Below are 13,702 nucleotides of genomic sequence, written 5' to 3'. Positions count from 1 at the left end.
AGGGAAAATCAATTTCAGATTGAAAGCCCTGATAGGAGATAGGACATGTGAATGGCTTTTTAAGTGGCATCATTAAACTCGGGCAGGAAGGTCGATGGGCAGAGCAAGCTGCATAAATACAAACAGACGACGTTTATGTTTGGTGAAATTGGTTCCCAAAGAAATCACTAAGACGGCAGAACCCTGAGACTAACTTCCTCCGGGACCTCACACTAAGGCCGTGGCAGAGAAGGTCCAGAGGCTCTCCAGGCCGGCGCTGACCAGGCCGCCCCCTCTGCTCATCTTTGGTGCGTGTATGTTGAGGATGGTGGTAGTGATCTGCCCACCCTACCACTATGGAAAACCAAGGAAGGGTAGGTGAGTGTTTTCTGTGCTGGGGTGTTCCTCGGTGTTTGTCTGTTGGCACATGCACACACTCTTGTCACCCTGTTTATGTGTCTACGTGCCTACACATCTCCCTCCTCAATCACAGTGCGACAGGAAGAAAGACATCCCTCCAAAGGCACCTACAGCATCCTTTCAGGGAAGGAAAGCGGAGAAAACTTAACGCGTCACAGGTTACTTTCATCTCTGACAAGGCAAAAAGCGATAATTATAAGTCTTAAGTTGTGATATGATTTGAGATTTCAGATATCTATAACAAACCAGGATAGACGTGTTAAATGCAATCAGTCCCAGTTTCTGACTTTATTTTTTGAAAACCAAGCAATTGCTAATACTTAGGAAACAAGGAAGCCAAGAGCAGGGATATGACTTTGAGGCTTACAATTCCATTTGCTCTATGAATTCCATGCTTTAAAAATAAATGGAGACAGTTATCAGTGGTATCTTACTGAGGACCCATGATTCTGATTTCTGGAAGTGTGGTAGGTATAAGTGAACCAGCTTCTTCAAGTGGTCAAATAGCCAAGGCGAACAGAAGTGTAGAATAAGGGCAAGTGGGGAAAGGAAAAGATATAACTAGGGAATTTTGAGAACTCATGGGGCACCCCCTTCACTTCCCCAAAGGGTTGCTTTTGTCAAACTGACTTTAGAAGAACCTTGATTAAAGTCTCTTCTTTCTACCAATTCTTAGACTTACCCTGATAGCACTCACTAGTCTAGTCCAGTTCTAGTATGCAACACAGCATTCAAAAACACTTGAAGGATGCATGATTTTGTTTTTAATTCTCTCTCTCTTTCTCATCTTCATATAAACAGCTAACAGACACACAAAAGGACATACATTCAGGTATGCGTGAGTGTTTGAGCGTTATACATACACACAAATGTCAGCAAAGGGAGGAGAAATGCCCTGAGGTTCCAAGAACCACCACAGGCTACAGTGGCTCCTAGAGCAGATTCTTCCAATTTCCATAACCCCACTGGGAAACTTGAGGCCAAATGCCCCTGGCTGACATTCAGGAGAAACAGCTAGGGAGACCAGAAATGGAATCGGGAAAATACTGGGAGATTTGAGATTTCAACCCAGGAGCCACTCCTGCTCATTTGGGCAAAGTAGAAGTAGAAAAAGGCAAGGAATTACTACAGAATAGTTCCAACAGAGACAGGGATGACAAGATTATATAAAAACGATCCCAATTCTAAAGTGGGCAAACTGTGAAGATGCCTCCCCATCACCAGAAGAGGGCACTCTAATACCCCTAAAATGGACCGTAAGAGGAAAACAGGCACTGAATTTCCTTGCTCCAGAGTAGAGAATATCACTGTAGAATGGGAATAAAACAAGGTTAACGTATTCAACGTAAGAGAGGTCATCTTTCTCACAGAGTAGAGCATAGACTACCTAAGAGCTAACATTTATATAGTGTTTTATAAATGTCATCTCATTTTATCCTTACAACTGTGGCAGGAGTGCTAGTATTAACCCATTTTACAGATGAGGAAACTGAGGCAGAAGGAATAAAGTGACTTGCCCAAGGTCACAGCTAAAAGGTGGGATCTGACCTCATGTCTTTCTGACTCCAGGTCTAGAATTCTATCCAAAGTGTAACCTCGCTACCTCCCACTATCACTCTCACTATGCCCATCATGGCATGAATTTACCATTTGGAATGGCTGCCTCCTTCCCAGGAGGGAATGGAATGTTTCTCCTTTTTTCAATTCCTATAGCTCCCAGACAGGTGAGGCTTGTTGTGATTGGGGGAAGGAGGTATTTGTTCCAGAAGCTGACAGGGAATGGACTTGTTTGTAAGAAATTTTAAAAGTCTCCTCTTTCTACAAGAACAACATTTGATAAAGACATATTAGAATGGGAGAGACACTTGGTAAGAGTAAATTAAATCTCTGCCACTTCTCATACAAAGCACTACTGTAAAAACGGTAATAATAATTCATATTTGGATTGCCCATTATAGTTTATACTTCCTTCATTATCACCATGGCGGTTTTAAGTATTATTCTCATATTTTAGATAAAGAAATTAAAGACTCAGAGTATTAAATATGGAAATTAATCAAAGTGGGACCTCACACAGTTGGAGGAGATGTAGGTCTCTAGTCACCTCGCCCTTAGGGAACCAAGCCCACATTGTCTAGCATTGCCTGTTGCTGTGATAGGAGGATCAAGCCTCCAGCAAATGGACCTTCTGTCCCTCCCAGTTCCCTAAGGCTCTAGGACACCTCTTCTCCCCATTCCTTACCCTGCTCTTACCTGAGTACTGTTGTGGCATCTGTGGTGGGCTGCAGGGGGAAGGAGACTGAGGCATCTGGTACTGCTCAGAGCCAGGGGGTTGCAGAAATCCTACTGAAGGGCTGGAGAGACAGAAGAGAGAAAATGGTAGGGGAGAGGGAACACAGCTCCTGGCAAACAGCTGCTATTCCCTGATCCTCCCCTATGGGAAGCAGCAACGGCTCCAAGCTATCCCCAGACCAATTTGCCATGCAATTTCTAAAATCACTCATCAGTTCAAAGTTAATTATATATATTTGTACTTGATCATCTTTCAATTAGAAGGCTTCTAATCAGTGCTACAGATGAAATGTTAGTGACACATGCTCTTCCCAGAAGCTTGGAAACACCACACTCAGAAACTCATACAGAGGGGTAAGGAACAATAAAACCATAGAGACATTAGGATGCAGAGAGCTGCACTCAAATAGATATGTCTACTGATATCTTGTCTTATTTTGACAGTTAAGTCATTTATAGAGAAAGAAAGATGGAGATAAACAGACAAATATCTAGAGATACAAAGAAACACATGCAGATAGATACAGAAAGAGCACAAAGCTGGAAGTTTAGGAGACCCAAGTCCTCATTCCATCATCATTCCTATTGGTAAGGCCTATGATTCAGAGAATGGTACCCCCAACCATGTTTACTACTTTGGACCCAGGTAGGAAAAGCAGAATCCTCCCTCTTGATCTCAACCAATATAAAGAAAACAAAAGATGACTGAATACTTTCAGTTTTCAAAAATTCAAGATTTCAAGAATCCCTGATCAATTCTATGATAACTTCCCACTCCACCCCTACTCCCAATTTGTCCCACAAGTTTTCCACCTTGTGCCATTCTGCTGTGCTGGTGGGATCACACTGTAGTACACAGGCATGCTCCCTGCTGGTAAGCCCCCCTGGACTGACTGGCTAGCAGGGACCAGCACAGGTTGCTGAAAGGGCTGCTGGACCACATTCTGGGAATCATTTCCCACTGGAACCTGGAGAGAAATGAGATTACGGGTCATTCTTTTGTTACCTTTAGGCACATTCTGAGAACAAAAGACTACAACTACCCTTCCTTCTAGTCTGCCAAAAATGTTAAATGATACCCTCTCCACCTTCCCCATCCTCAAATCCCCACCAGATACCAAGGGAGAGAGAAGTAGAACTCCGTGTTTCTTTTAGGCTCATTGCCCTACTTTTGGGGAGCACCTATTACTTTGCATAGGAATGAAAAGACAAAAAAGGATTTAAACCAACTCTAACATTATCTAGGAAGATCTGTTCTTATCTTGAAAGAAACAGATGTAAAAAAGGGCTGAGGAATATTTAATATGCGAGTAAATGAAATTCTAAGGATGGATGACTCTGAAAAAAATTGTTTTTTACTTCCCTCTGAGAAATGGAGATAAGGTATCTCCTCTTCCTCAGAGTAATACCCACTTGGTATGAAGGTAGTGGAGTATACTGGACCACTAGGCCTTGCATCTGGCCCCCCATACTGCTCCTCTGGTTGCTGAGAAGGCCTTGGTTCTGTGGCTGCTGGATACCCATCAAGCCCTGGTAAGCTGCCTGCTGCTGGTTGGACATTATGGGCTGTAACCCTAAAAAAGAGAAGGGGTGGTTAGGGTTAGTGTGCCTGACTTGAGACAGCAGCTCTTCCTCTGCTGTCCTGCTTCATCTCTGATGCCTCCTTTGGTTCTGACACATTTGGAGAGATAAAGGGCAAGCCTTGTCCCAGAATTCATCTTGTTCCCAGCTTCCCTTTATCTACTGCTCCCCTTACAGGAAGTTCCTCTCACCAGGCTGCTGAGATGGCTGAGGCAGCTGTTGACCACGTTGGGGGCTGTAGGCCACCGGGTGAGAAAGAGGTCGGTATTGCTGGTTAGAGTTGGGGTACTGCCCAGGAGGGTAGTAAGAAACCTGTATCTAGAGTAAGAGAAAACAAGTAGATAAGCAGAGCCCTCTCCTCAGCCTTTCTCCATCAAAACAAACAAAGACCCCCTAAAGAACCTGGAACTCCAAACCAATCAATTATACAATATGCTAGGATTGGGAACTAAAGATATATAAATAACTACTTTCTTTGTGCCTGTAATTGGAAGGTCAACCTTCTGCTTAAAGATGGATTTAAATCACGGCAGGTTTAGGGGATGATTCTCAGAGATGGAAAAGGATAATGGGAAAAATTCTGATATTAAAAACAAAAAATATCAATAAGGAACTTCATGTTAGAATGCTTTCAATGTAGGAGAAATAAGATGTTGACAGCTTTTTGGCTGGCTATTTGGAATGGAGGAAGAAAAGAGGGAAGAGGAAGAGAAGATTTTTAAACTCTGTAACAACCTAAAAGCTCAAAACTAGGACTCGGGGTTTCCTACCTGTTGTGGGGGCTGTATGTAGCCCTGAGGCTGCAGAACCTGTTGGGCAGGGGGAGCGTGGCTGGAGGTGGAATAGTTGGAGGTGGGGAGAGGCTGGCCCGTGGAAGCCATGATGAAGCCGGGCTGCTGAGGGTGCTGGGAAAGAAGTGGGGGCTGGAACAGGGCTGAAGATGGATCAGCTGCCTCGGCGGAACCTTGTCTGCTAAGGCTCATCTGCCCAAAGGGAGTGCTGAGATCATCTGTCTGTGGAGACATTGGGTGACCCAGAGAGTGAAGCCAACCAACTCTTTCTTCCTCGGCTCCGAGAAAGACAGACACACACACACACACACACACACACACACACACACACACACACACACACACACACACACACACACACACACGGCAACCTATTCTACCTGCCTTCTTTTACAGCTTTTAACACCACTGCTGGACAGCAAACACTCTGTGCTAACCAAGGAAATGCACACACATGAAGGACGATATTTCTTTGTTTCTATGGTTCCCCTCCCCAGCACATGAGGGGCTGGAAACATTTTAAACTTTTTTTTTTTGATGAAAAACTGGTATTTTAGAAAAATATATTTTCAAGTAATACTAAGAACCCTCAACCCTAGAGCTACTCTTCTCACTAAATACACAGGAACAATGACTACAGGGTCTATAAATATGTCAGGGAAAGCAGAAATAGGGATGCAAGGTGGCTCAGGGGTGGTGGGAGACTTCCATGTGTGGTAAAAATCAGACCGACTGATAAAGGTGAGAGATTATAACCTACAAAGATTGTGATCTTTAAAATCATCTCATCACCTCCTTCCCTTCTGGCAGCCTCACACTGATGACCTTGGCCCGGCCAGCGCCATGAAAGGGCTGCCAGACATCTGCTCCCTGTTGCCCTCCTCCGAGTGGTCATTCCCACTTCAGTTTTCTGATTTGGGTCTACAGCTTTCTTGCCCTTCAGAAGCCACTTCCAATTCTCACCCTCATAAGGAGGCCAAGATCAAGTGGCTGAGGTCGGGGTGGGGCTGATCCATAATTATCTCATCTCAGGCTTTTTCCTAAGCAGCAAGAGCAATAGTGTTACATCTCTCATTTTGGTGACAGGTTAGGGGCTGCTAGTTCTCTCTCCTCTTCTGTTCATTGGATACAGACATACACGATCCACACACATGAATACATATACACACAGAGCTAGATAATGAACAAGCAGGAGGGGTTCTTCTGCAGAAGAAGCCAATGGACACCAAACATCAATGCCCTCCCCCTCATCCCCACTTTTCAGATCCTCAGCTCAGTTGTCTCACTCTCCCTGCCACCTTCCTCTCCTTAGGCCACACTGTGAGGAAATGGGCAAGAGGATAAGATGGGACTGTACAATAGTTTGAGGTCTGTGTCCCAGGACTTTTCAGAAGGCAGGTAGAGGAGAAGAGGTAGAAGAGGTAGGTAGAAGAACAGAGGGGATCCTGGTGAAAAAGCAGAAATATGGGATTAAAATCAGGGTCAGTCTACCCCCATAACTAAGATGGGGAAAACTGGGTATACTGCTCAGATGGCCCAGCTCTTCAAAGGGCTAGTGTTTTAATAGCATAAAAACACTTTAGTCAGGTATGCTGACTGTGCAATAAAAGAAGGATGAGAGCTTTCTAAAATAAATACCCCCAGAATCTCAAGAGTTATAGACCTGGGAGTTCCCAGAAAACTGGGGAGGCCCACTAGCCATGAGCTTCAGTTACAGGCTACAAAACAAAGACTGAGCCAAAGGAAAAGATAATGTGAGGCAGTGACAAGATTTTCTTTTTAATTTTAGAGTTCTGGTTTTGGCTCTGTGATTATATGGAGCTTTCTAATCAAGCCAGGTGTTCCTTCAAATACCTCAAATTCACCGTTTCAAAGAAGTGTTCTCCAATAATTTTTTTTTCAGTAATTAAGTCAAAATGTTTGTAATAAATAAGCAGAGTCAGGAAAAAACAAATTCCTATACTGGTCTTGTCCAAAAATGTGTTTTACTTTGCGTCTCAGTGACTATTCCTTCTTAACATTCCTCTACTGATTTCTCTGACTTTATGGGCTTAGTTTTTACTATATTCAATTGTATTCATTAACATATTCTTTATTTCAGAATGATTCTATATGCTCTGGAATGAAACTAAACTGGCCTGCAAGGTCCTGAAACAAGAGCCATGTTTGCTATTTGTCTGGTATACAGTGGGTTCTTAATATTGACTGAGAGATCTTGTGGAAGTTTTTTTGGTACTGTTGCACCAATACAGCAATATAAGATATAAAAAGCATCATGCTTTTCAGTGGAGAGTTTACCAGAAAAAAACCCAGTTAGGTCTTCTCTTTAAAGAAATAAAAGGGTCACAATAAGCCCTCTCAGGAACAGCAGGAGGGAAGAAGAAGTGATAAGACAATGGCAGATTAAATTATAATGGCTAGAGAAGGCCCTCTCCTTCCACATCCAACTCAGGGGAAGTCAAATCTTGTTTCCCTCTGTCCTAGATTCGGTCGTTTTCTAACAGAAGAGTCAGGCTGAAGTCACTGGTCTACATCTTGGCCCAAAGCAAATCCCCAAGGGGACACAGCTTTTTAACACCACTGCTGGACAGGCAAACACTCTGTGCTAACCAAGGAAATGCACACACATGAATATATACATAAATACAGAATATGATACACTAACACAGACAGGTACACATACAGCTAGGGATGAGAAAAGGAAATGGGGTATACCATATTGTACTGCTGGGGCGGAGAGACTGGCAGAAGGACTTGGGGACAGGAGCTTGGAGAGTACTGAACAGGCTGCGGAGAGGGCTGTAGAGCTGAGACTGGCTGTGGACCAGGGAGAAGCGTGCAGAGAAGGGAAGAAAAAAGGGTACAGGTAGGGATGGGGAATCACAGGAAGGGAAAGGAAGGAAGAAAGGAAAGGAGGTGGAAAAGGAGGGAACAACAAGGTTAATCATAAAAGAAATTGCAAATGAATAGCTACTGAGGAGGCAACAAACTAGATCAGAAATGGCACCTGGGAACAGTCTGTATCTGTGACAAAAAGCTCATTTTACCTTCTTGGAGAAGCTCCTCAAAGGATACCCAACATTCCTGCTGGGGTGGATACCTATTCCAAACAATCTTAGGGTGGATTCCCCAGTCTGGAAGCCAATCTGCTCTCTCACTATATACACAGCTTTTTCCCGCCTCCCCCCCCCCCTTTATGGCTTTCTAAACAAATGATTCCAGGGGCACTGCTGTGATACACCTTGCTTCCTAAGCTTCCTCTGAAAAAGAGAGATTCCTATTTGTACTGTTGTAGTATGGCTGCAGGAAGCCTGATTTGGGGTGGGGGTATGACGTCTGGCTTGGCTCCCCCTGCTGTGTTCCCAATTTCACACCACAGCTCTTTTGGATGCTCTGCTCATTCAGAAAGATATTCATTTCTCTCTCTCTCAGAAAAGGAAAAAATTACCATACACCCATTTAATGTTTGGATCAGGCTGTTTCCTTCTTTCTCCACAGCTGCCCTGTGCTCTAACCTGGGAAGTTAATATGACAAATCCCCCAGAACACAAAGGGGGGATCTAGGAATAAAATACAAAATAGCTTGGTTGAAATCAAACAGCTTTTGTTCCCACTGCACCTTCACTTGTTTTGTTTTTCAGAAACGTGTTATGTTTCTAAACCACTTCTTTAAGGATGGGTCTTTTTTCTTTCTCTCTGATCATTTCTTCAGTTTCTCTAGCAACAATCTCAGGTAATGGTGATATAGAGTGGGAATGACATTGTGAGAGAAGAAAAATACATATGCCTCTATGTCGGGGAGGCTGAGGAGGGAGAGAGAATCAGGAAAGGGTCTCTGTATTCAGTGCGGTGACTATATAAGGGGCTGAAGCATCTAGAATTCCCATGTTCCACACTCTTCTTCCTACCCCAAGCCTCTCTCAGCAGGGGGGCAGCATCTGGAGGCATTTCAGAGACTGGGCCAAAGCAGTGGAGTATCTCAAAAAAAGGAAATAACTTGAGGCAGCTAGGTGGCGAAGTGGATTAGAGCACCAGCCCTGAAGTCAAAAGGATCTGAGTTCAAATTTGGCCTCAGACACTTAACACTTCCTAACTGTGTGACCTTGGACAAGCAACTTAACCCTTAATGTCTCAGGGAAAAAAAAAAAAAAAAAAAAAAAAAGGGAAGAACTCTATAGGCCTGGTTCCTAATATACGAGCTGCAAACCCTTTCTCAAAATGGCTAGGAGGAAACTATATTTAATCTGCTAAGGGACCCATATGCCCCAGTTTTAAAGACAAACCCCTCACAACCTACCCCAACGGCATATAGAGTCATACAGAGTCAGCAGCACTGAGTATGGACAGTGTGAAGGACTTTTGGTATATAATACTTTAAAATTAACATCCTCCTCCAATCCTGTGTCACCCAACCCAGTCCCAGTGGGAAAATTTAATTTCTTCCCTTGTAAACTTTGAGGTATAGAGAAGCAGGGGATGGGAGTTATCCTCTAAGACTAAGAAAAATGTAAGAAAAAGGTCCTGATGGTATCTCAACTTCTAAGCTACCCCATCTCCTTTCCAAAAGAATACAGTTCCCAAATCTTGGAAATCTCAAAGATATGCAGTGGACAATCCTGCCACCTACTGGAGAATCTGGGTAATGTCACCAGGTATCACCTGTCATTGAAGAGAAATATTGCACAAAATTTTGGAGAAACTCCTTTTTAAGAACTCAGCTCTACTGAAAGCACACGGAGGCCAAAGTGGTTGTAGTCTCTCATTATCAGTCCTGGCCAAAAGGGTAATTGCTCACGGTACACAGACAAGGTCATTACCACCTGCTTTAAGTCAACATATTTTTCCAATTTCCTTACACTTTATGCCCTCCACCTATTCTACCACACTCTCCTGACTCCTGACTAGCATTTTCACTGGCTAGCCTCCAAGCTTAGAAGGTTTTCCTTTCTAGTCTCTGACTTCTGACTTCTTTCAAGTCTAAGTTCTACAAGAAACTTTTCCTGATCCCTCTTAACACGAGTGTCTTCCTTCTGAATATATTTCCCAATTTATCCAGTATATATTTTCTATGTACACAATTGTTTACATGTTGTATCATCTATTAGATTATTAGATTAAGAGCAGGAATCATCTTGTCTTTTTGTATCTCTAGTACTTAATAAGTATTTGTTGACTTGATTCATGATTAGTAAGTAGTACCCCAAAGAAGAATTTGGGAAGGACGTCACCTGTATCCTGACCTTCATGAGCATCTCGTTTCCCATCTGTAGTGAGAAATGTGGACCCTGTTTTGAAGACGTTATGCTTATGGGTTTTATCCCACCTTGCACCAGGTGTCTCCATACTACTTTCTGGCTATTTCTACACATGATCTCTCTGGTGTCTCTCCTCATGGCTTCCAGCTTCTCATTCTGTGTTTTCTTGCCCCATTACATATACAATCTAGGAGGCCAAAGATTATTTTATTTGCTTGTATTTAAAAAATTTTTATTTTATTTTTAATTCAAGGAGTGAAACAAACATTTCCATAACATCGGATAATTAAAAACAATGACTGCACATGAAACGGCAAATTATTATATACAACTTGCTATTTATTTTAAATATATAATAAACTTATCACGTAATTTTTTTTTCTCTCCTCCATTCTCAGAATGGTTACCATCAGATATGAGTGTGTCTGTGTATGTGTATAAAATCATTTTATACATACTTCTATTTATCAGTTCTTTCTCTGGATACAATAATATCTTCCTTCATATGTCTTTTGCAGTTAACGTGGGTATTTATAATAGTCAAAACTACTTATTTACTCAAAGTTGTTCTTAAAACAATATTGTTATCATTGATTACAACATTCTTTTGGTTCTGCACAATTCACTCTTCATGATTGTGGTTAAGTCTATCCATGCTTTTCTAAGATGACTGAACTCATTTCTCATACCATAGTAGTATTACATTGCAATTATATATAATAATTTATCCAGCCATTTCCCAATTGCCAAATATCCCCACAATTTCCAGTTCTTTGCTACCACAAAGAGAGCTATTATAAATATTTTAGAACATAGAGCTTTTTTTCTTTTCCTCTAATTATCTTTGAAAACAGACTTAGCAGTGGTATTGCTTGGCCAAAGAGTATAGGCAGTTTAATAATTTTTATTCTAATAATTCTTCTGGACCTAATTCCAGACTGCTTTCCAAAATGATTGGATAAGTTCACAATTCCACCAACAATAAATCACTTTTCCCACATCCTTTTCACCATTCATCACTTCCCCCCCTTCAATTATTTTAGCCAATCTGGTAAGTGTAAAATTGTATCTCAACAGGAGCAGCTAGATGGTATAGTGGATATTATCAACGATCCTGAAGTCAGGAAGACCTGAGTTCAACTCCAGCCTTGGATACTTACCACTTACTAGCTGTGTGACTCAATTTCCTCACAGAAAAAAGAAATTAAAACATTTAAAAAATGATATCTCATGGTTGTTTTAATTTTCATTTCTCTAATCAATAATGATTTAGAACATTTTTTCATATTTTTATGAAATAATTTAGTATAAATTAAATTTGTTTTCTTCATTGACAAACTTCCTGTTCCTTTTCTTTGACTATTTATCAATTGGGAATGAATCATATTCTTAGAGGTTTTACAAAGTTATTTATATATATTTAAGACATGAGGCTTTTATCTGAGAAATTGAGAAATTTGTAAAATCCCCTTTCTCCAATTTTCTGCTTTCCTTCTGATTTTGATATTTGTTTTATTTGTACAAAACTTTTTTTAATTTAATGTAATCAACACTATCCATTTTACAACTCACTCTGCTTTAGAACAAAAAGCTAAGAATATCAAAGGAAATAAAAAAAAAAAAAATGGAAAGGAAGGAGGTTTAGCCGTATCAGATCTTAAACTATACTATAAGGCAGTAATTATTAAAAAACTATCTGGTATGGGAACAGAATAGACATACAAATATAGTAATCTTATATTTGACAAATAAATGTAAAGATTTAATACTTTGGAATAAGAATTCATTATTTGGTAAAAAAAATTGCTGGGAAAATTGAAAAGCAGTATGGCAGAAACTGGGCATAGACCAATATCTTAACACTATTTACCAAGATCTGGTTAAAATAGATACATGATCTAGCTATAAAGAAATATTATAAGACATTTTATAAAATCATTTTATACATGTTTCTATCAGTTCTTTCTCTGGATGCAGATAGTATCTTCCTTTATATGTCCTTTACAGTAAATTTGGATATTTATAATAGTCAAAATGACTAATTTATTCAAAGTTTCTTGTGAGACTTATAGGCTTGCTTGTATTTGTATTACTAGTACTTAGCACTTTGGCTGTCACTTCTATGCTATGAAGTCAGATGGAAAGTTTATCATTAAAGATATCTTGAACAAAGGAACAATGAACTGGATCCAGAACTGGACAGGGGAATGTTGAATTAAATTCAAGAAACTATACAGTGCTTTTAATAACCAAAAAGCTCCCTGAAACAAAAGTCAATCTTTAAGATCTTCTGGTGGCTGCACTGCGAGAATGAAATCATGGGGGAAAAAAATCTCCATAGAATAAAAATTGGAAGTTACCCAAAGGACAATGGAGAGGTAGGTACATAATAGATGGGACTAAGCTTCAGAAAAACCCAATATTCCACTATATAATATCAAGAGATAGTAGACAGAGGATTCCAGACTTACAGAATGTAGACAAAAGTAGTATGAGAAAGCTGATGGATTGGGAGGAATATAAATATTAGTAAGATCGCAGAATTATTGAATAGGTTCTTCTTTATATATTTCAAAAATCTATCAATATATCTGTCAATAGGAATGAAAATACAACTTAATTAGCCTTAGATAAAACAGTCCTCCCACATTAAGCCTGAGGAATTATATACTTTTCCTCAAAACAATATTGTGCATCTACTAGCCAATGAACAGTGATTTATTCCAGGGTCAGCAACCACTCTAGTTCTGAGTGTTACCAGCAAAGTTACTTGGGGTACCAGTCAGAAGAGAATGGAAAAAAATTAAGGGGGATTGTAGGTAGAGTGGAAGAAAGAGGAGAAATGAAATGGAAAGGTAAAAGAAAAAAAAGGCCTTGAAAGGAAAAGTGCTAATATCATATATAGTGTGGGGGCCATTCAGAGGCAAAAAATACTGTAGATTTCTTAAGCCTGATTCAACTACACAATGAAGATCTAATCTGACCCCTAAAACATTTAATAAATGCCTACTATGTGTCAGATACAAAGGATAAAAAAAAAAGATGAAAAACTTTTCCCACCTTCAAGGAATTTACCTTCTACTCAGGAGCTATATTAGATAACTAGAGAAATATGCACATAAAAATCTGAGAAGGAAATGAACTCTCACAACTAGCTGAAATATTTCTGGTATTAAATAGCACATGAGCTGACCCAGGAAGGGAACAAGAGAAATGAAGAAGAGTCAGTGAAAAAGTGATTTCCAGGCAAGGAGAACAGGATATGCAAAAATACAAATATTGGAAATAAGTCTGGGGAGTTTTGGAGAACTCAACATGTAAATCTGAGAGTCATCTGAATATAAGAGTTGCTTAAGTCATCATGAGGAAGGATCATATACATAG

At 40.5% G+C, this 13,702-nt stretch overlaps 1 protein-coding gene across 10 annotated transcripts in view; it reads right to left on the bottom strand.

Moving 5' to 3' along the window:
* R3HDM2 (R3H domain containing 2) overlaps nt 1-13,702 on the bottom strand; it is a 159,305-nt gene that overhangs the window by 7,418 nt on the left and 138,185 nt on the right. For 6 of the 10 annotated variants that reach the window (XM_074269899.1, XM_074269900.1, XM_074269901.1 and 3 more), the window contains 6 exons: nt 7,779-7,880; nt 5,043-5,285; nt 4,464-4,590; nt 4,105-4,265; nt 3,505-3,659; nt 2,653-2,753 (listed from right to left, as the gene is read on the bottom strand). In XM_074269899.1, coding sequence (XP_074126000.1) covers nt 2,653-2,753; nt 3,505-3,659; nt 4,105-4,265; nt 4,464-4,590; nt 5,043-5,285; nt 7,779-7,880 — 889 coding nt within the window. The remainder of the gene's footprint in view (nt 1-2,652; nt 2,754-3,504; nt 3,660-4,104; nt 4,266-4,463; nt 4,591-5,042; nt 5,286-7,778; nt 7,881-13,702) is intronic. The other 4 variants (XM_074269898.1, XM_074269903.1, XM_074269904.1 and 1 more) reach the window with 1 other exon arrangement.

Source organism: Sminthopsis crassicaudata, chromosome 5 (genome assembly GCF_048593235.1).
Source record: "Sminthopsis crassicaudata isolate SCR6 chromosome 5, ASM4859323v1, whole genome shotgun sequence".
Classification (NCBI taxonomy): Eukaryota; Metazoa; Chordata; class Mammalia; order Dasyuromorphia; family Dasyuridae; genus Sminthopsis; species Sminthopsis crassicaudata.
This window is presented reverse-complemented; position numbering and strand designations above follow the sequence as displayed.